This window comes from Ammospiza nelsoni, chromosome 23 (assembly GCF_027579445.1).
Source record: "Ammospiza nelsoni isolate bAmmNel1 chromosome 23, bAmmNel1.pri, whole genome shotgun sequence".
Taxonomy (NCBI): domain Eukaryota; kingdom Metazoa; phylum Chordata; class Aves; order Passeriformes; family Passerellidae; genus Ammospiza; species Ammospiza nelsoni.
The window spans coordinates 651,140-671,671 of NC_080655.1; the positions used below are offsets into that span (position 1 = coordinate 651,140).

The 20,532-nt window shown below is 51.9% G+C and overlaps 2 protein-coding genes across 3 annotated transcripts in view; one reads left to right on the forward strand and one right to left on the reverse strand.

Annotated features, from left to right (window-relative positions):
* KCND3 (potassium voltage-gated channel subfamily D member 3) overlaps positions 1 to 3,024 on the forward strand; it is an 82,974-nt gene extending 79,950 nt beyond the window's left edge. For both annotated transcript variants that reach the window (XM_059487985.1, XM_059487986.1), the window contains 2 exons: positions 474 to 721; positions 2,835 to 3,024. In XM_059487985.1, coding sequence (XP_059343968.1) covers positions 474 to 721; positions 2,835 to 3,024 — 438 coding nt within the window. The remainder of the gene's footprint in view (positions 1 to 473; positions 722 to 2,834) is intronic.
* Positions 3,025 to 9,777: 6,753 nt separating this feature from the next.
* DDX20 (DEAD-box helicase 20) lies at positions 9,778 to 15,202 on the reverse strand. Its single transcript, XM_059488103.1, has 11 exons — positions 15,014 to 15,202; positions 14,845 to 14,939; positions 14,496 to 14,664; positions 14,185 to 14,299; positions 13,961 to 14,103; positions 13,343 to 13,481; positions 13,016 to 13,074; positions 12,590 to 12,672; positions 12,025 to 12,130; positions 11,466 to 11,567; positions 9,778 to 11,111 (listed from the first exon to the last, which is right to left on the reverse strand). Exons 1-11 carry the CDS (start codon positions 15,195 to 15,197, stop codon positions 9,970 to 9,972), a joined length of 2,337 nt encoding a protein of 778 aa, XP_059344086.1. The 5' UTR covers positions 15,198 to 15,202; the 3' UTR covers positions 9,778 to 9,969.
* Positions 15,203 to 20,532: the final 5,330 nt, after the last annotated feature.

Consider the following 20,532-nt stretch of genomic DNA (forward strand, 5'->3'; position numbering starts at 1 on the left):
CTTCCCTCCCTTCACTGCAGTGTTTTTGCCCCCAGCTCATGCGCTGCAGGGATGCTTTGAACCCACCACCCAATGCAAGCATAAAGTTCTCTGGCCAGGTGAAATAAAATACAGTCCTGCCCCCAGGCACGAAGAAGAGGAGCATCAGCTCCTTTTGGCTTTCATAACCACGTGGCACTCCAGACTTTTTGAGGCCGTTCTGGAATGCAGTGAGAGATGAAGAGAAATCCAAACCCCACGGAGGCTGTGTGAGCAGCGATGGCCTCATGCCTTTCTCATGCCACAGCTCCTCTCATTTCCCCGCTGGCAGAGAGGGCAGGGCAGGGCAGGGCAGGGCAGATCTCTCCTCGGGGAGTGCCCAATGCAGCCCTGGCAGGAGTGCCCTGCCCAGCGCAGCCCTGGCGGCGCCTTGAGCATCTCCCTGAGCAGGGCAGGGCCGCCGCCCGTCAGTGACAGCTCCGCTCTCCCCGCAGAACCACGAGTTCATCGACGAGCAGCTGTTCGAGCAGAACTGCATGGAGAGCTCCCTGCAGAACTACCCCTCGTCCCGCAGCCCGTCCGTGTCCAGCCAGGCGGGGCTGGGCGCGTCCTGCTGCTCCCGGCGGCACAAGCGGAGCGCGGCGCTGCCCAACTGCAGCGTGCCCGCCACCCGGCTGCGGAGCATGCAGGAGCTGAGCACCATCCACATCCCGGGCAGCGAGCAGCCCTCCCTCACCGCCAGGTACCGGGGGACGGCAGGGGTGTGCCCAGGGTGGGGCTGGCAGGGTGGCAGGGCTGTGTCCGGCTGTGCCCGGCTGTGCCCGGCTGTGCCCGGCTGCGGAGCATGCAGGAGCCGAGCGCCATCCACATCCCGGGCAGCGAGCAGCCCTCCCTCACCGCCAGGTATGGAACTGTGCCCGGGGTGTGCCCAGGGTGGGGCTGGCAGGGCTGGTAGGACTTTGCCCAGCTGTGCCCAGCTGTGGGGCTGGAAAGACCGTGCCCAGCTGCGCCCAGCTGTAGGGCTAGCAGGGCTGACAGGCCGTACCCAGCTGTGCCCAGCTGCAGGGCTGGCAGGACTTTACCCAGCTGTGCCCAGCTGTGCCCAGCTGTGGGGCTGGAAAGACCATGCCCAGCTGCACCCAGCTGTAGGGCTAGCAGGGCTGACAGGCCGTACCCAGCTGTGCCCAGCTGTGCCCAGCTGCAGGGCTGGCAGGACTCTACCCAGCTGTGCCCAGCTGTGGGGCCGTTCTCCAGCCAGGGGCAGGGGCTGGTGGCAGCCTGTTTGTCTCCCCCCCAGCGGTGACCCAAGGGAGGTGGCTCCCGGCTGTCCTGGCAAGGAAGGAGCAGGTGAAAGCTGCCCCAGGCCCCAGGGCAGCCTGGAGGGTGGATGGCAGCAAAGGCTCTGCCCCCAGAGGACACTTGGCAAAATCATCGGGCCAGCAGCTCTGTCGGCCACAGCTCTTGGAGGGCTGAGGTGGTCCCACGGGACACTCCACTGATTTCCACCGTCCAAAACCCAAAATTGCCACTCCAAACATCACTGGGAAGCAAATCAGAGGAATTTCACAGTGGTGCCTTAGTAGCTGTGACCTAAAAAGCCATAAAGCACACAGGTGAAGTGCCCCTTAATAGAAAATGGTTAAAATTTCATTTTATACATAAATTGCTGAAGAAGAATCATTTATTCACCATATAATTCCTGCAAATATTAAATTACTTTCTAAATCCCCCTCAGCCCATTAAGTTTTTTGTGCACCAGGGCTGATTTTGAATGTCCCATTCCTCTTCTCCCCACTCCTATCAAAGGGACATACAAACCCAAACAAAGCTGCCTTCAGGGCAGCAAGTGATTACTTGGTGCCAGGAGGGCATTTCAGAGCATGAATTATGAATGAGTAAGCACAAAACAAGCCTCCAGCTATTCCAGTTTCAGTATGACAATATTTTAAACCAGCACCTGAAGCAGTAATTCAGGGGAATGTCAACTGTTCTGGCTGCTAAATCAGATGCTGGTGATATTTTAAATGTCAACATTTATTTCACTTGCTTACCAAACTGGGCAAGGATGGAGAGAGAAAAAAAAGCTTTTCAGTTATTTTTTGTGTGGAATGTGACCAGCTGGGTGTGCTGGTTACCACTGGCACAGCACCCAGGCCCACTAGGGGCATTGGGGTGGGATCTGTTCCTGGATGTTTGGGGGATCAGAAACCATCCCCGGGTGAGTCACTCAAGGGAACAGCAGCAGCTCCCGACTGGGAGCTTTCCATGCTGAAAGGACAGGCCTTGTGTGGAAAATGAACACGTTGGGCTGCTAATAGCAGACTCCTGCAGCTGTGCAGATGCACAGAAATCAACCTATCATTTTCCCCCTGTAATTAATTATAGGATGCAATTGATGCAGATCTAATAAGAATGCTCCCAGCTGTCACATCCTTGAAACTACTGCAGAGAGAAATAAAATAGAAAGGATCAAGGGACGGTGAATATGAAAGAGGTATTTGAAATGCAAGAAAGGCAACATCTTTCTCAGAAAGAACTACCTGTGCTCTGAAAAGATGCACTACCCAGGCCAGTGTATTTAGATGTCCTTTTAAATAAACTAGAATTATGCAAGAAGGAAATGGAAACGGAGCAATTTGCCCTGTGAGGAGCTGTCTCCTAACCAGGGGGAACATTACCAGAGCTCGGCGTAATCTGTGTAGACATAAATGGTGCCTTGCAGGTAAGGGGGGAGGTTTAAATGGAGCCTTTGAATATTTCAGCTGAATAAGATCCTGATTAAGAACCACGACCGTGCCCATCCTTCCTAGTGCCTCATTCTGAGGACCAAGCCAAGCGCTAAATTTGTTTTGCAGCCGCTCCAGCCTCAACATGAAGTCGGACGACGGGCTGCGGCCGAACTGCAAGGCCGGGCAGATCACCACGGCCATCATCAGCATCCCCACGCCGCCCGCGCTGACGCCCGAGGGCGAGAGCAGGCCCGGCCCAGGCAGCCCCGGGCCCGCCACGAACGTTCCCAACGTCGTCAAGGTCTCGGCCTTGTGAGCCCGGCCCGGCGCTGCAGCCGCGGAGCCCCCGAGCTCTGCGTTCCGCCGGGCACCGGGCAGAGCTGGGCACCGAGCGCCGGGCAGGACCAGGCACTGGGCGCCGGGCAGAGCTGGGCACCGAGCGCTGGGCACTGAGCGCCGGGCAGGACCAGGCACTGGGCACCGAGCGCTGGGCACCGAGCGCTGGGCACTGAGCGCCGGGTAGGACCGCGCACCGAGCAGGACTGGGCACCGGGCACTGGGCAGGACCGGGCACTGGGCACTGGGAAGGACTGGGCACCGGGCAGAAGCAGGCACTGGGCAGAGCTGGGCACCAGACAGAACTGGGCACTGGGCACAGAGGAAGGGCTGCAGCAGGAGCAGAGAGCTGCGGGCAGAGCCAGCTGTGCCCAGCCAGCTGTGCCCGGCCAGCTGTGCCCTGCATGGCCTGGCCAGCTGTGCCCCAGCCAGCTGTGCCCCGGCCAGCTCTGCCACGGCCAGCTGTGCCCGGCCAGCTGTGCCCCACCAGCTGTGCCCTGCACGGCCCAACAGCTGTGCCCTGCATGGCCTGGCCAGCTGTGCCCCAGCCAGCTGTGCCCCTGCCAGCTGTGCCCCACACAGCCCTGCCAGCTGTGCCCCTGCCAGCTGTGCCCCACACAGCCCTGCCAGCTGTGCCCCGCACGGCCCGACAGCGCCGCACAGCTGGAGCAGGAGCAGGAGCCGGCCCGGCGGCAGAGCCACTGCAGAGAACGGAATCTAACACTGTGTATCGCAGCACCTTTTTAAAGGTTTTTAATGGATAATATTTATTCACGAGGAAATGACTGAAAAGGTGAAAAATATAGATTTTGTGACTTTTTTCTTTTTTTTTTTTTCCTTCATGGAGCAGGTCCTTTAAACCAACCAAAATTTCACTGTTTTTTTTTTCTTTTATAGGAAAAGATTTAGAGAAAAGAAGCCACCTGTCACAGCAGCCCCCTGCAGGGCTGTGTGTGTGAGTGTGAGTGGGCAGAGCCACAGAGGGCACGGCCCTGCCAGGTGTGCCAGCTCCCTGCACACACACACCCACACACACACCTCCCTCCCTGGATGCCATCCCCAATTTAGACTATTTTGTACCCGCCTTTCAGGTCAATATGGTGCAATTGCAAACTGTGTTTGTCTGCTAATTATTGTCTGTGGAAACATATTTGTGGAGAAAAACAAAAACAACAACAACAAAAAAAAGAAGACAGGCTCTAGTAGAGTTTTAGTCCCACCTGGGTATCTGCTTTCTATTTTTGTTATCACTTACTTGTAAGAGTGTGACTAGACTACAGTTCTGTATTTTTAAAAGGAAAAAAAAAAAGGTAGGATTCTTTTTTAATACTGTGCACACAAATGGCAAAGAATGAAAGCACTGAACTCAACTGCATCGAGCGTTCCTGAGTCTACCAGAAGTTCCTTGTAATGTATGCCCATGCTTTTTACTTTTTAATTTGGTTCCTATAGAGAAATTCCTTTGCTGGCACTGGACATGTAACCCGTTGTAAATAGTAGCCAAATAATGTCTGGATTTATACTTGATAACAACTAACCCCAGAGCCAAATATCTTGCATGGACAGAGAGGTGTTTGGCTTTTTCACAGGCTGAGGGCTCCAGTTGTCCCATCCGTGGCTCCTGGGCTGCATTGATTTTGGGGATAGACAAGGGCAGCAATTCCAGTTCTCCAGGCCAGCACAGGGCCTGCCTGGGAAGGGGCAGCAGGACTGGAGCTCGGCAACATTTGCTAACGTGTGGTACAGACAGCATTTTCTACTCACAGTCCTACACTTGGTTTGGGAAAAGTCCCATCGTGAACTAACAGCTAACCAAAAACTGAGAACACTGTGTGGTACCCCAGGTACCTCAAGCTGGGCCTGAGCCGTGCTCAGCACTGGCACCTCCTCTGGCACCTTCCTAGGGAGGACTCCTCAAGGGAAATTCACGGCCTGAAACACAACTGCTCCCTCTTTCCTGCCCCTGTGCCCTCCTTAATGCCCTTTCCCGGGGATCCAGGGAGGGCAGAGTGAGGAGCATCCCCTCCCTCCCTGCCCTGCCCCAGCCTGGCTGAGCCCTGCTCATGCTCAAACCTCCCAACCCTGTCCCCAAAACCATGGAGGGAGCAGGGGAAGGTCCCAGTCCCCTCCTGAGCAGGGATTTTACCAATTTCAGAGTGGAAGGAACGGCTCAAAGCGTGATTGAGGCTGGCTCAGCAGAGGGATAATGTTTTCTTTTAACATCTGTCATATCCTCTCCCGGTGTAATATTTATCTGCACATATACACACACATATAGCTAATTACAGACACATACATGTATAGATAATTAATGCTGATTACACATAGGAGCTGCACCCTGCTTTGGCAGCACTCCTGCTGTGCCTGAGCCATGGCTGCTGCATTAGCTCAGTGAGAATCCCTCTAACCCTCCGTAGAGTCCCCCAACATCCCAGGAACCCCAGGGCTATGGCTGAGCCTCCAGTAGCTGCACCAGCTTCAGTCATTTATTCCAGGGCTGTGATGTGTTACCCAAAACTATGTTTAGTCCTGTTTTAAAAGATTAAAATGCTCTGCCTTTTGCTGCTTCCTGTAGGAGGTTATACTGCAGTTAATCTTACCATTAATTAGGTTTTTTTCGATGTTTTAATTTAGGTTTTGCTTTATTTTCATCAAGTGTCATCATCTGAGCACCCCTGCCCTCCTAGATCAGAGGCCTTGCTCTCCACCACTCGCCACCTTTGCAGCCTCCTCTCCACTGGCACAGAGTGAGGGTGAAATGCCCTGTGCTGACAGGGACAGGAATAAAAATTACAAAGAGTCAGGGATTCCCAAGGATTCTTGGTGCTGCCTTTCTTATTCCTGATTCAGCGTGGAGTGCTGGACCTGGCACTCCACATCTCTGTATCTGTAAATAGCCCTGTGGCAGCCCTCGCCCAAAGGGGCTTTTAATCACTGTCAGACAAACTTTTGGGAGTATAACACTCAATTTTAAAGGTTAAAAAGAAGGAGGAAAACCAGTTCCAGGAGTTTCTGGCTGGCTGCTTGGGCTCTGATTGCCACGGCCTCTGTTTTCTTCCACAAATCAGGAATTGTTATGCTCGCTGGGAACCACGGCTCTGCCCCTGCCATGAACAGGGCTGCCCAGGCTGCCAGTTCCTCAGCACAGGCTCTCAGGGGATGCAAACACGCAGATTTAAGGAAGTCTGAGCCTAGAGGAACAGGCTAAAAGTATTTTTAGTGAAGGCATTAGCTCTTTTTATCCTCTGAGGTCGCCCAATAAAGGGTCCAAAAGCAGCTGGAACTGCCTTGTGGAAAACCTGGGGTTACCCCAGGAGAGAACTGTGCACCTCTGGGGGCTGCAGGGACAGGGATCCACCCCTGGAAGGACAGGGATTCACCCTGGAGGGACAGGGAGTCAGTCCTGCAAGGACAGGGATCCATCCCCACAGGGACAGGGATCCATCCCCACAGGGACCCATCCCCACAAGGATCCATCCCCACAGGGACAGGGATCCATCCCAAGGACCCATCCCCACAGGATCCATCCCCACAGGGACAGGGATCCATCCCAAGGACCCATCCCCACAAGGATCCATCCCCACAGGGACAGGGATCCATCCCCACAGGGACAGGGATCCATCCCCACAGGGACCCATCCCCACAAGGATCCATCCCCACAGGGACAGGGATCCATCCCAAGGACCCATCCCCACAAGGATCCATCCCTGCAGGGACAGGGCAGGCTCTGGAGCAGCCCCACGAGCCCCAGAACACCCCCAGTGCTGTGCTGGCACTGCAGCTCACAGCCTTTCCCCTCCTCTCACTCCTCGCGACTTTTTACAGTTTTAGAGATGCTCCTTTAAAAGAGGTAAAAATTGATTCTTTGTACAAAAAGCAAGTGGAAGGGCGTTGTTTTTTCAGATTTTCCTAAAGCAATATAAAAATATTAAAGGAGCAACTCCCTTTTCTGAGCATTTCCTTTCCAAAGCTTTATTCTGAAGGAAAATTATTTGCACCGATTTTCTGCCTATGCTATCAATAGATTTCCTCTCCTCTCACATGGCATTGAGCTGCTAACAGGATTCACACCCAGCTGGCAGCAAATGATGAAAAATACCTTTCACACACAGGCTTTGACTTCTATTAACTCTTTCTAAAAGCCACCTTTTGCTTTCAGTTTCCTTACAAGGACAACCTAAGTAACACATGGCTTTAGTGCAGAATAAACCTCATGGACAATCCAAAATGCATCTGTCTTTAATTGGCCAGAAAGACCAAATTATTCAATGCCACTTGTTTAACCTAAACCCTTTGCTAATGCACCTGTAGTGCAACCCAGCATTTGTCATTCTAGTCTAGACAGCTCAAGGTGTGTGCATGAAAATCAGATTAATACCAGCTAAAGAATGCAAATTTCCTTCAAGAGTTTGCTTTTTAAGTAAAGAGGTTGCAAACATGTTGCATCTTACATGTATTGTAAAGAAAACCCAGGAAATTAAAAACAACATTTAATTTGTGTTGCTACATCCCTTGGACTTTGTAATATTTAATCTGTTGGACTAAGGCAGAGTTACAGTCAGCACTCGTGGAGAGCTGGTGAACATCAGCAGCTTTGAACCACAAACTCAATTCTGCTTTTAAAGCTGGGTGAATAAAACACCTTTCCCACATCACTCACCCATCCAGCCCATCTCAATATTTTGGTTTAGAACACTTGTTTTTCTCCAGCACTTGGAGCCAACTGCAGCAGATCCATGGGTTTAGAGCCCAAGTTTTTAGGCTTTGTATTTGCCAAAAACGCTGTCCACGGTGATTTCCTCTTTCTAAGGCTGCCAGAGCAAAGGGAGGGCAGTGAACATCAGGAGCTGAGCACCAGCACCTGGGCCCTGCTCCTGAGCTCCTGAGCCATCACTAAGTGACCTCGAAGAAGTCATTTCACCTCTCTGGCAATCCTGTAGAGCAATGAGCCCTCCTCTTGCACCGAGTGCAGCTCAGCTCCTGACACCCCAAATGCCACAGGGAATTCTGGACAGAGCCAGAGCTGCTGCTCCTGCCCAGGGGCAGAACCCGTGCCACAAACGCTTCAGGTGGAACAAAGAGCAGGTGACAGAGAGCTTGTGACAGTCCCCCCTCCTGTTCCCAGTCGGGTCTGTCCCTCTGCGTGTGTCCGTGTGTCCCTCCCCTCCCTGGGTTTCACCAGTGCTGCTCCAGAGCCTCAGCTGGGGGAAGGTGCCCCCAGTGCTCTCCCCACTCCAACCACCACTGGGAGCTCCAGGGCTCCTCGGACCAAGCGAGTCTCTACGAGCGGTGTGATGGGCTATTTTTGATAAACCGGTACGGCATTCCAATGCAATGGTGTTTTCTTTAGGAGTTCTATGTTGTAAGAAGCTCTCAACCCAATTCTTTTCTATTTTCGTACTTTCAATGGGCTTTGCTTTACAAATGTCAGAGGACAGATACGAAATGTACCGGACACAACTGCAGGTAGCTTCATTTGAGAACAACTTTCTAGAAGAACCGAGTTTCCTGTTGTCTTCTTTTGGAATTGTAGTGCATATGTTGAAACTTGTATATCATTTACAGTATTGAGTCTTGTGCCACTGCTGTACCTGATGTATCCAATCCGGATTAAACAGAGTATGTGCCACAAATACCAACAGCATGCTGTCGTTTCTTCCCAAAACCTTCTGGGACGCTCTTCTGGAGAACTCTGGGTGTTGACCTGGGCCACAGGAGTTGCATTTAAATACTAATTAACTCTTCCCAAAGCAATCATTAAGGAAATCAGTGAGATGTCAGAGGACAGCAATAATGCAGATACTGAGGTCTCTTACAGGGTCCCCTCTGTGAATGCTACAAGTTGCAAAAATTAATCCTGGAAACACAATCATGTTGTCTTGGCCTTTTCCAACTACTCAAAGGGGAACCCCCTCCCTGGAGTCATTTGTGACACAAAGGGAGTAAGGCAGGAACAAAGCACAGAAAGAAAAACTTTCAAAATTGGTGCACTGGCAACCCAGGGTCAGCACCCCGAGCCAGCCAGCACTGCCCCAGGACAGCTCTGTATAAGCCAAACAGGAAATATCAATTAGTTTTAGCACTAATGGGTAATTCCATTTCTAATTAAAGCATTCCTGTAAGTGTGGGAAGCCTGATACTGTTGCACCCAGAGGGACAGACCAATTATGATTGCTGCACATTTTTTACATAATTAAATCCTCCACTACACAGCCTGCTGCACACCTTGCTATAGAAATGTTATTTATACAGTGTTAATTAACTGGATTTAATTTAGCAGTGCAGGCATTGAGATGCTCCCTTCACTCTGCCACTTCGCTGGGATGTTATCAGCGCCTGGTGTTTACCAAGAGAATCAGGGAAAACAGGATGAGCACCAACTTGGAACAGACCATGGAGAGGGAATCCAGCTTCACCCAACAGGGAGGCAGGAGGGAGGGCAGCCCTGGCACAGGTGCCCAGAGCAGCTGTGGGTGCCCTGGAGCCCTGGCAGTGCCCAAGGCCAGGCTGGACACTGGGGCTGGGAGCTCCTGGCACAGGGGAGGGGGTCCCTGCCATGGCAGGAGTGGAACAAGGTGAACTTTAAAGTCCCTTCCCACCCAAACCACTCTGGGATGCCACAAAACACAACTGGGATTGTTCTGGATTTCCTGACATTTCTTATGTGGGAATGGCTGCCTTTTATCATCCTGTTTTTGCTTTGGATTGTAAAGATTCCAAGCGAGCATCCAGCTGCCTTTCTTTACCTTTTATTAACAAATCGTAACACCGTCACTGGACCTGTGTAAAACATGTACCAGACACAGCTGCTTATAAAAAGACACCATTTTCTGCAAGTCAAACAACATCTGTCTCCTGTGAGTGCCCCTTAGGCAGGGCTGTCACAGCCCTGTCCAGGCTGGTCCCAGCCAGCAGCACCAGCACATCAGTCCCCCTCTCTCAGCAGCTCCTGGAGATACACTGCGTTGGTGTGGTAGGCACTGATGCAGCTCAGGTGCCAGTAGCTCCTGCTGTAGTGGGACAGTGCTGAGTAGTAGCTCTGCCAGGCCTCATAGTAGCACCTCCAGTGGTGCTCAGAGCTGCAGCCCTGGTGGGCAGCATCCTCCCAGGAGCTGCAGCTCTGCTCCTCCTCAGCTCTGCTCCCGGCAGGACTGCAGAACTGATACTTGTGGCTTTTCTTGGCTTTAGCATTCTGTTTTGGGACTTTCTTTTTCACTTCCTTTTGCCTTGGGCTGTGGGATGGCTCCTGAGGCTGCTTCGGTGTGGGACAGAAACCTGGGGGGCCCTGGCGTGCTGGGGGCACAGGGCTTGGCTCCTGTGTGTCTGAAAAGGCCTCAGAGCAGGAGTTGTTGGCCCTGCTGTTCAAGGAACCCCTGGGGCTCCCTGAGCCATTGTTGGCCCTGCTGTTCAAGGAACCCCTGGAGCTCCCTGAGCCATCGCTGTCAGCAGACTCAGCCTCATCTGCTGCTGCCTCTGGGTGATGTTCCATCTCTTCCCACTCCACATCCCCATTCCTGGGCAGCCCACGCTGCTCTCCTGGGCCTGAGTAACTTCTTAAAATCTCCACCTCTCTCTCTGACCCTTCTTTAATGAAATAATCATAATCTTCAACAAAATCTGAGAAGCTCCAGGGACTGGTGAGTTGGGTTTTGAAAGAAGACAAGCATGGAATTTTGGGAAGATTTTGTTTTAAGGCCTCCTCATCTGGAGCCTGAGTGCTGTGCTCTCCATCCATCCTGGAGATGGGTTTGACTTGGTTCTTCTGTTCTGTGTGACAGCTGGAAGTTTGGGGGCTTCTATTTTTCTCTACTTTTGCAGGATTTGTGCACTTTTTTGTCTGTTTTTGCTTCGGAGTCTTTTTTGGCCTTTCTGCAGAGGAATTATGCCTTGGAAGATTAGAGGGAGGCTGAGGAATGTCTGGGAAGCCATTCTGGACAGGCTGCAGCTCTGGCTGCTCTGGTTTAGGACACACAGTGTCACAGTTCAGCACAGGAGCCGTGGGTATTGCAGGTTTAACTTCCACCTGCCCATCCTCAAACTGCTCCATCATTCCAGGGGGGATTGGCTCTGCACAGAAGAGAAACAAGCACCACTCAGGCAAGGGCATCCTTCCCTCCAGAGCTCACACCAGTAGCCAAGAGAAGCTTCTCAAAACTGCATGTCAGACATCAAGTGAGGGCCCAAACCAACCCCTTCAATTCTCAGGAGAGTTTAAAGAGCCACAATATTTCCTTCACGGGAGGCACCGAAGGCTGCTCAAGACAAACAACACTGCATTCCCTGTGGGGAGCTGAGCGTGAGGAAAATGGGCTAAAAGCAAAGCAGCCCCAGCAGAGAAGCCACACACCAGCCCCCCTGGGCTTGTCTGAAGCTCTAACAGGAAACCACCAAGCCCAGCTGCACGCCCAGCACAGAGCCCACCTGGCAGAGGAAGAAGCTGCAGGTTGCACTTCTGAGCAATTTTCATCATGGTGTTCTCCTCCTCCCCACGGCAGCAGTAGGTCACAGCCAGCCCCAAGGTGCCTGTGGGACAGAGCAGAGTTAATTGCAGGCCCAGTAGGGCTCAGGCCAGCAGGGTCAAGCCCAGCCAGGCCCAGCCCAACCTAGCAGGGCTGTCCCACCAAAGCGCCCAGCACGGCCGATGCGGTGCATGTAGGTGTCCCAGGCCAGCAGAGCCCAGCCCAGCACAGGGCTCAGCCCAGCAGAGCTCAGGGCTCAGGCCCAGCCCAGCAGAGCTCAGGGCTCAGGCCCAGCCCAGCCCAGCAGAGCTCAGGGCTCAGCCCAGCCCAGCCCAGCAGAGCTCAGGGCTCAGGCCCAGCCCAGCCCAGCCCAGCCCAGCAGAGCTCAGGGCTCAGCCCAGCCCAGCCCAGCAGAGCTCAGGGCTCAGGCCCAGCCCAGCCCAGCCCAGCAGAGCCCGGCCCAGCCCAGCAGAGCTCAGGGCTCAGGCCCAGCCCAGCCCAGCCCAGCAGAGCTGTCCCACCGAAGCGCCCGGCGCGGCCGATGCGGTGCATGTAGGTCTCCCAGTCCAGGGGCACGTCCAGGTTGATGACCAGGTTCACCTTCTCAGCATCAATTCCACGAGATGTCTGCAGCAGGGGAGGAGGAGAAAAGGGCCGTGAGAGCTGAGTAATAAACCCAGAACCCCAGGGAGGCTGGAAGGGACCACAGTGGGGTCACCCAACACATCTGGCACTCACAGCATGCTGCCCCTACAGCAGCTTTTAGCTGCAGAGCAACTGATAAATTGACACCTATTTTTGAGCCAGATCACAGAATGGGTTGGGTTGGACGTGCCCTAAAAGCATCCCCTCATTCCACGGGCAGGCAGATGAGGAATGGGGTGATGTCTGAGCCCCACTGTGACAATAAGTCACAGTCCACGGTGCTTGATCAGCACATTTATGTTCTCTCCAATTCCAAGCCAAATCAAATCCTCTGAAGTAACTTTATGTGCAATACTCCTGCATGCTGTAAAATTTGCAGAGCAGTTAATAAATCTGAAATGGAATCTGTAAGAAGCTTGTTTGAAAGCAGTAAAAGCTCACCAGGTCTGTGGAAATCAGAACTCTGCAGTGGAATTGCTTTAATTTAGCCATGGCATCAAATCGCTGATTTTGATTCATGTTGCCTAGGAAGACAAAAATTAGAAGCAGGTTACATTCTTCATCTTTATGCCCCTCACATTCCAGAAAACACTGCTTTGTATCATCAGGAATAAGTCAGAAACTTCCTCAAACATCAGCTCCAAATGAGTAAAGAACGAACAAACAAAACTGGAAAACTCAGGTCACTCATTACAAAAAAATAGTCTTTTCCTTGTAGATTGAGTCTCAAAAGACCTATGAAGATTCAAATGCTATTCTCAGCTATTTAACCAGAGGTCCTGCAAGGCAAGATTTAGGAAGTTTTCCTATTTTAGGTCACATTTATGCACAATTTCAGTGGAATCAGAACACTGTGAATGGATTTACCTGAAATGCACTCAGCAGGGAAGCCTCTGGATGTCAGGATTTCAGCCAGATGTTGAGCCCTGAGGGAACACACACACACACACTGAAAACTGGAAATTAAACCCCAGCCTAAAACACCTGCTAGTCCTTAGGTTATTCTCTACAGGCAGGGACTGCATTCTGATATTTTCAGTATTTCACACTGCATTCCTCAGGCTGTATTTCAGAGCTAAGGTTTGCAGACTGCTCTGAGACCTCACAGCTCTCATAGATTTATCATCCATGGCTGGACATCACAAGCAGTGCTCTCAAACAAGCCTTGTCCAGGTGTTATTGCAAACAAATTACCTGCTGTGCAAATTTGAGAAGACCAAGGCTTGGTTGAAAGGAATCTTGCTGAACAACTCCTGCAGGTGCTGGGTTTTTTCCTCAAAGGTTTTATGTGGGAGGGGATGGGAATTCACGATTTTGTAGTACTGCTTCAGCCCTGAGCAGGAAACCAAAACAACAGATTAGGGTTGCCATAAAAACATGCACAGAGTTCTGTAAGCGTGTGATACTGCAGCTGAAGGGAAACTGCAAACAGACACACAGGAGAGCCTCCAGGAGAAGTTTTTCTTAAAAGGCTATATTTTTTTGAATGGATAGGAAAAATCAGAGTGTTCCATTTGTCACTGGTATTTTAACAATACAGGATCACAGACTGGTTTGGGCTGGAAAGGCCTTTAAAGACCTTCTCATTCCACTTCAAGATTCACTACATCAACACTGGGAAGCAGTATTCATAAACTGAGTAACTTAGATAGGGAAATTCCTAGAAAAATTCATAGAAATTATGAATTATTGTCATTCATAAATTCATAGAAATTATGAAAAATCACGCATTCTAAAGGCACATGTTTTGGCTTTAGTGTCCCCTCCTCATCCATTGCTGACCATGCCACTGTCACTGCTTTACGTGCTTACCAAGAAGGGCAGGGTCCGTGGGGTTCAGCCTGACAAACGTGGGCTCCCTCATGTACCTGGTGAGAGCAGCAGCCAGGGACTCGGGGTAGGTGGCTGACACTGCCAGCATCTGCTTATTGACAGGCAGGGAGGAGTAGATCCAGCTGGGGACACAAGCAGGGCGGTCACTCACACGAGGGCAGCCGACAGGAGCACACAGGCACCAGGGGAGGGCTCTGCCTTACTTGACCTGCTCCTGGAAGCTGCCCTCCTCCAGCAGCTTGTCTGCCTCGTCCAGCACCAGGAGCCTCACGCTGGCCGTGCTCAGGTAGTCCAGCTCGATCAGCTGCTTGATCCGCCCTGCAGGGAGGGACAGCACAAACAGCTCCAAAAACGTCACTGCAAACACTCTAACAATGAACTTTTAAAGTATTCTTTAACCTCTGAGGCTGAGCCCTATTAATGACAACAAGCACAGCCAACCCAGCGTCCCCAGGCCCGGTGACTGAACCGTGCAGGGTCACAGGGACCCAAAGCACAACAAAGCTGCCCCTACCTGGGGAGCCCACAGCGATGTGGCACTTCTTCAGCCTGCTCCTGTCCTGGCTCAGAGGCGTGCCCCCGATGAACACATGGCACTCCAGGCCTTCCATTTTTATGCCGATGGTCGTGATCACGGCGTGGATCTGCACGGCGATCTCTCTCGTGGGAGCCAGGATCAGGATCTGCGCGGGGCAAGGGTTAAACGGGAGGCTCGGAGCCGCAGGATGGCGCTGAGAGCGCGGTGATTTAAACCAACCGCGATGATTTAAACCGACCGCGGTGATTTAAACCAACAAACGGCGGTATCTCACGGCGCTCGGTGCCTATCCCCAGTGAGCGGTTCCCCCTCCGGCCCGGCTCACCTGCGTGGCGGGGCTCTCCAGCAGCACGGCATCCAGGGCGATGGTGGCGAACACGCAGGTCTTGCCGGTGCCGGACTTGGCCTGCACGATCAGATCTGCAAAGAGCGGCCGCGGCGGTCAGGGCAGCCCCGGGACAGCCCCGGGAGCAGGCCCCGGCCCGCCCGCTCACCCAGCCCGCAGCGCCCCAGCGGGATGGCCTTCAGCTGCACCGGGGACGGCCGATGGAAGCCGGCCGCCTCCAGCCCCGCCAGCACGGGCGGCGACAGCAGCAGAGAGCCGAAGTCGGAGGGGCCGCCGGGCAGCAGCACGTCCCGGGTGCGGAACCGGCCCGCCGCCTCCACGGGCGCCGCCATCTTGGCGGGGCGGGCGGGGGAGTCTCGCGAGAGCTGCCGTGATCCCGCGCGGGGCGAGCGCCGCCGGGGGGCGCCGTGCAGGGCACATGGCGGCGGCTCCGCCTCAGGGCGGGCGCGGAGCGGGCACGGCTCGGACGGGCTGGGCATGGCGGGCCCGGTACAACGGGGAACAGCCCCAAATCACCGCTGAGTGCAGCTCCCGGCCCTGCACAGACACCCCAAACTCCTCCCTGTGCCCGACAGCGCTGTCCGAACGCGCCCTGAGCGCCGGCAGCCCCGGGGCCGTGCCCATCCCCGAGCAGAGCCCGCAGCGCACAGAACACGCGATTTAGGAGCCTACAAAAAATTCCTACAAAAAATTAACAGCACGGTATTCACTCAGCAAAGGGCAAATGTGCTAATCTGTGTGTGCGTTACTTACTACCCTCTGTAGGCCACTTTTTTGAAATGTGGGTGGGTTTATGAATATCAGCTTTTATGGCAGCGCCTCGGAGGCTCAGGACGTGCAGCTTGCATTCATTGCGAGGGGATTTGGAAAAGCTCCACAGTGGCTTCTACTGTACAAGCACATACACTGTGCCATTATTCTTACAGTGCTGGGCAGCCAAAATGAATTTTAATGGCTTTGGTGTATCACAGGCTTGGTCACGCCTTTGAAATTCCTCACGTCTATATTCCTGATGGGGGAGAAAAGTCTGTCAGATTCTATTCAGTTCTGTTTTATTGTGATGATATTTTCCTGAGAATATCTGAGCAGCAAACACCTAACCCTGCAGGACAAAGAGCAGCTCCAGTTTGGAGAGCACAGCAGCTGGCTGGGGCTGTGCCCCAGAGCACAGGTAACGGGATCTACGGGCAGGCCACTATTCCAATAATTTTTTTAATTTTTAAGTGGATATTCTCATTGGTCCTCAAGGGGAAAGAGTCTCCAACATGAGATAATTGTCCCTGGATAAATCTGGGAAAGGAGACAGACAAAGACACCTGGACATAACAAACATTTGATTAAACAGAGCCTTTCATAACCCTTTTAATTTGATGTGATTTGAACAGACAAGAAAGAGCAGCGAGGAGGGACTGTTCCCAGGGGGGAAGGGCAGCGAGGAGGTGACAAAACAGCCCCCAAGAGCCATTGCAGGAGCTGCTGCCCTCTGTGTTTCTCTCACTTATTCCTTTCCTCCCCAGGTTTCATGCAGGCTGCAACACAGCCAAGGTGATGTGTGGACAGACATTATTCTGTGTGTTAATGAGACACTCAGACACTGCACGGCCACTCACAACGATGCTGCTGTTTGTGATTTCATTTTCCTGCAGCCCTTCAGTGCAGACAGACTCCAAGCCGTGTCCCTGTGTGTGAGGCACCCTTGGCAGGTTTGCTGTCCCTCTCCCGCTGGTTTTGGCCCTGGCTGAGGGGCTGTGTCTCATTCAGGCTCCTGCAGCTCTGTCAGCCGATCCCGTGAAGGGTTTTGTTTAACCCTCATTCCCGTAGTGAATCTTACCTGCTGCTGCTCCTGTGTGAGTGCTGTGAGTCACAGCACAAACAGGAATCTTCTCTTTCAGCCTCGCTTTACCTCAGTGACTCTGGAGCCCTGAATTCCCATAGCTGACCTTCACATGTCAGCCCTGCCACGAGGAATCTGCAGCTCTGCCATGACATGGCTTTGCTTCTGCTTGCAGCAAGAGCCAAAGGAAGAATTCCTGCTCAGAGCAGCCTTTGGACAGCTTGACATTGAATCTGAATGCTCTGCAGGCAGAATAGGTCCTGGAAAGGATTTAGGTTGGTGAAAGAAGCAGATGAGACGTCCTTCAGAGCTGGAGTACTGCTAAAATAACAGGTTATTTAGAAGGGATATAAACTAGCTTGGGGTCATAAAAATCCGTGAGGTTTTAAGATGTAGAAAAGCCCTGCTAGGGAAAACTCTTCCTCCCATATACACTGAGAAGATGTTTTATTCCTCCAAGAAAGTGCTCCCCACATTTTTGTCCCTGCCAGAAAGTGCACATCACATATTTGATTTAATTCTGTGCTGGACCCATTTCCCCCTGAATTTATATATCAGCTTTAGGTAAGTGATGTTCTAAGACACCTCTGAGTGATGCTGCTGATGCTCCAGGGCGGGTGGTCACTATTTCACTCTATTTCAGACTATTTCAGACTATTTCAGCCTAACACCTGCAATACCAGGACTTAGGATTTATACTAAATACTTCCCACAGATTTATCCATGTCCTCCTTTTCTTATAAAGCCACTCTTCATTTCCAACATTTAAATTCTTGTTGTGACTCATTGAAATACCGAGGTAAAATGCTCATGGAGGTTGGTATTGGCTTCCAGAAGTGTTGTGTTGTATCTATTTTAAGAATATATTCATTATTGATTTGGACACTGCTACTGCAAGCAGGCACCAGCCTTGCCTTATTCCTTTGCCTTCAAAGGATTTGTCTTTCAGATCTGCCAAGACACGGAATTATTCCGAGCAAATCTGGTTTACATAATATTTATAGAATATTTTGAAAGTGAGATAATCTCATCCTCCTCTCCAGATGTTTTGAGATGAAGACAGGGAAGTTTCTCTGTTCTCTGCAGCACGTGTGAGTCACTCTTTGGAGTGTGGGCTGTATTTGTGTTTGCACTGCCATGGAAACTGTGTTTGTTCTCTGTACAGTAGAGCTTGGGACAGCGAAAGGGCCATTGATCCAGCACAGACAGTGACTGCATATTCCCCACAAATCTGACTCTGGGCACCCTGCACATTCCCTTGCCCTCTGGAAAAGAAAGCTGCATGGCACGTTACCAGGAGCAGCAAGTCTTGGGAGCAGCAGAATCCTCTCTGTTCCCTCAGTGATGACAAAGCTCTGGGCTCTTCCCAGCGAGTCTGCTGCATGCAGTTATCATCAATAATGACAAGGAGGAGGATGGTGATGGCTCACATCCACCCGAGGCACATCTCGGTGCCCTCCTGAGGAATGGACTGGGTTCCTTGTCAGGCTCATTCTTCCCGAGGATCAGGGAGAACTTCCCAGGTTTCAGATGGAATCCCAAATCCACGGGGCAGGCAGCACAGGCACATGCTGGGCGCAGCTGCAGATAAAAGCAAGGAGATCTTAGGGGTCGGGTCAGAGCAGCAATTTGAGCTCTGCACAGAGAAATGTCAGTGTTTCACTGCTGTTGTTCTCCTCCAAATAAACAAACATCATCCCAGTTTAATCTTAGATACCAAGATTTGCTAAATTATTTTTTGAGCTCGTGTGAGCAGGATGTAGGTCACGAGAAGGCAGCGAGCCGAGAGGAAATCCAAGAGATGCTCAGCACAAGGCAGTGCTGCACAAGGAGCTCCCTGCTCCTCACTCCTGGCACTCCAGGGCAGGCACAGCAATGCCAGCAGCTGGAATTTGGCTGGAGCAGCATTAAAAGTTTAATTTTGAGGATAGGGCATAGCGAGGCTAGGGCATGTCAGAACTTTATAATACAAAGGCCACAAGTGCAGAGACTGTATGCACTAAAATAGACTTAATGGAAGGAACAGGAATATTTTCAGGCCTATTTTATCTCTTTATGCACAAATATAAAACCAGACAAAGTTCTGGCATTACAGCCTTACCTATCGTGGCTGGATGTTTCTGCCCCAGTGGGTTTAAACAAGGATGGATGCAATTCAGGTCATGCTGCAGCTAAAGTGGGAGGAAATTCTGAAAGGTTTGTCGTCAGTGTGCAAGAAAGTCGAAAGGAAAGAAAATTCAGTGATAACCACGCTTGTTAGTTCAGCAAAGAACAGTCACGTGGGAGCCTGGAGAAACCAGATCAATGAACTGAAAGACAACAAATGAGATGAGCCTTCAGCTGTGAAGGGAGGGACGTTTCCTCAATCAGGAATGAACGAGGCAGTTCACAGCAGTGGAATACTCCGCTCTGAAGGAGTATTCTAATTTTTGCCCAAGGATCTCAGTTTTTCTTTTTGTCCTGAAATAAACCATGTAGCTTTCTGCTTCAGGGAGTTTTATTCTTGGCTCTGTATTTTCTTGGAGATCTGATTTTCCAGTGCACTGCACCATCTGCTCATGGTTTACACCACGACAGAGCGGGAGGAGTGCAGGGCCTGGCATGAGGTGTCGGTGCTGCTTTCAACCAGTCGTCTACACGCCGGAGAAAAATGCTGCTTACTAAGGAAATCCTACTGAGAAAATAGTTCAGATTTTTCTCTTCTCTTGCAAGTTCCCAGGAGTTTGGAGCACATGAATATTCTGTTTTATTTTTTTATTCTGTGCTCCTGAACTCCTTTATCAGTCTCCTGGGACAGGAGCAGCCCTGGAGGCTGAAAAAGGGATCAAAAAGATGTCCTTAGCAGAGCCAAACAGAGCCTAGAAACTCTTCCTGTTCATCTGCCAGAAGATCACAGAGTCTGGTGTCTTGCAGGAGGCACAGGAGCTTGCAGCATCTGCCACTTGCCTTGTACACGTGCAGGTGCCCTCCTGAATCCTTGACATGCACTGAAGGTAAAACGTTGTGTGAGTTCAGTTTGGTGCTTCCAACAGCCGTGGGGATCACTGGCATCCCTGCTGTACTGCCACAGTCAAATGGGACAGCATGAGGTAAATTCGGTTAAATTCACCCAGTGACCCGGGTGCTGGCTGGCCCTTCTTGTCCCTGCCAGGGCACTGTGAGGGACAGCATCAGGTAATTCAGGACACGATCAGTGACCTGGTGCTGGGCTGGCCCTTTCCTCACCCCTCTCAGGGCCACTGCAAGGCCTGGGGGTCACTCCCGCTCAGTGCCTGTGCCCCTGGAGCTGCCCCAGCCAGGGCCATTCCAGCTCCTGGGGCCATCCCACCCTTCTGATCTCTCACTGCTGCCTGGCTCCCCACCCTGCCATATGCTGGGACGGGCTGTGACATCCACACCTGACCCCAGCCCATGGGGAACGGCCAGCTGGCCAGCAAATCCTGCTGGATTTCAGGGAAAAAGCATAGCTGGGCCGGCTGGCTGAGACTGTAAGGAAGAGCCGGGACTGGCAAGCACCCACTCACACCATGGCATGGCCTGTTGGAAGTGATTCACTTTTTGATAAGGTCATTTCTCCAATAAATTAATATCTTTACAGCCCCACATTCTACAGAGCCTCGAAGAGAGATGCTGTTCCCAGCTGAACAGATGGGAAATGGGAGCCCTGAAATGAGCGAGGAGACAGGAAATTTTGACCCATAATAACCCAGACACTGGAAGGATCAATAAACATTAACTCTGGAGTGTTTCCCAAACACATGTGAAAGGGCACATCGCAAATTTCCCATTTAAATTGGATTTTGACACAAAGGTCAGCTTTCAAAAACACTGAA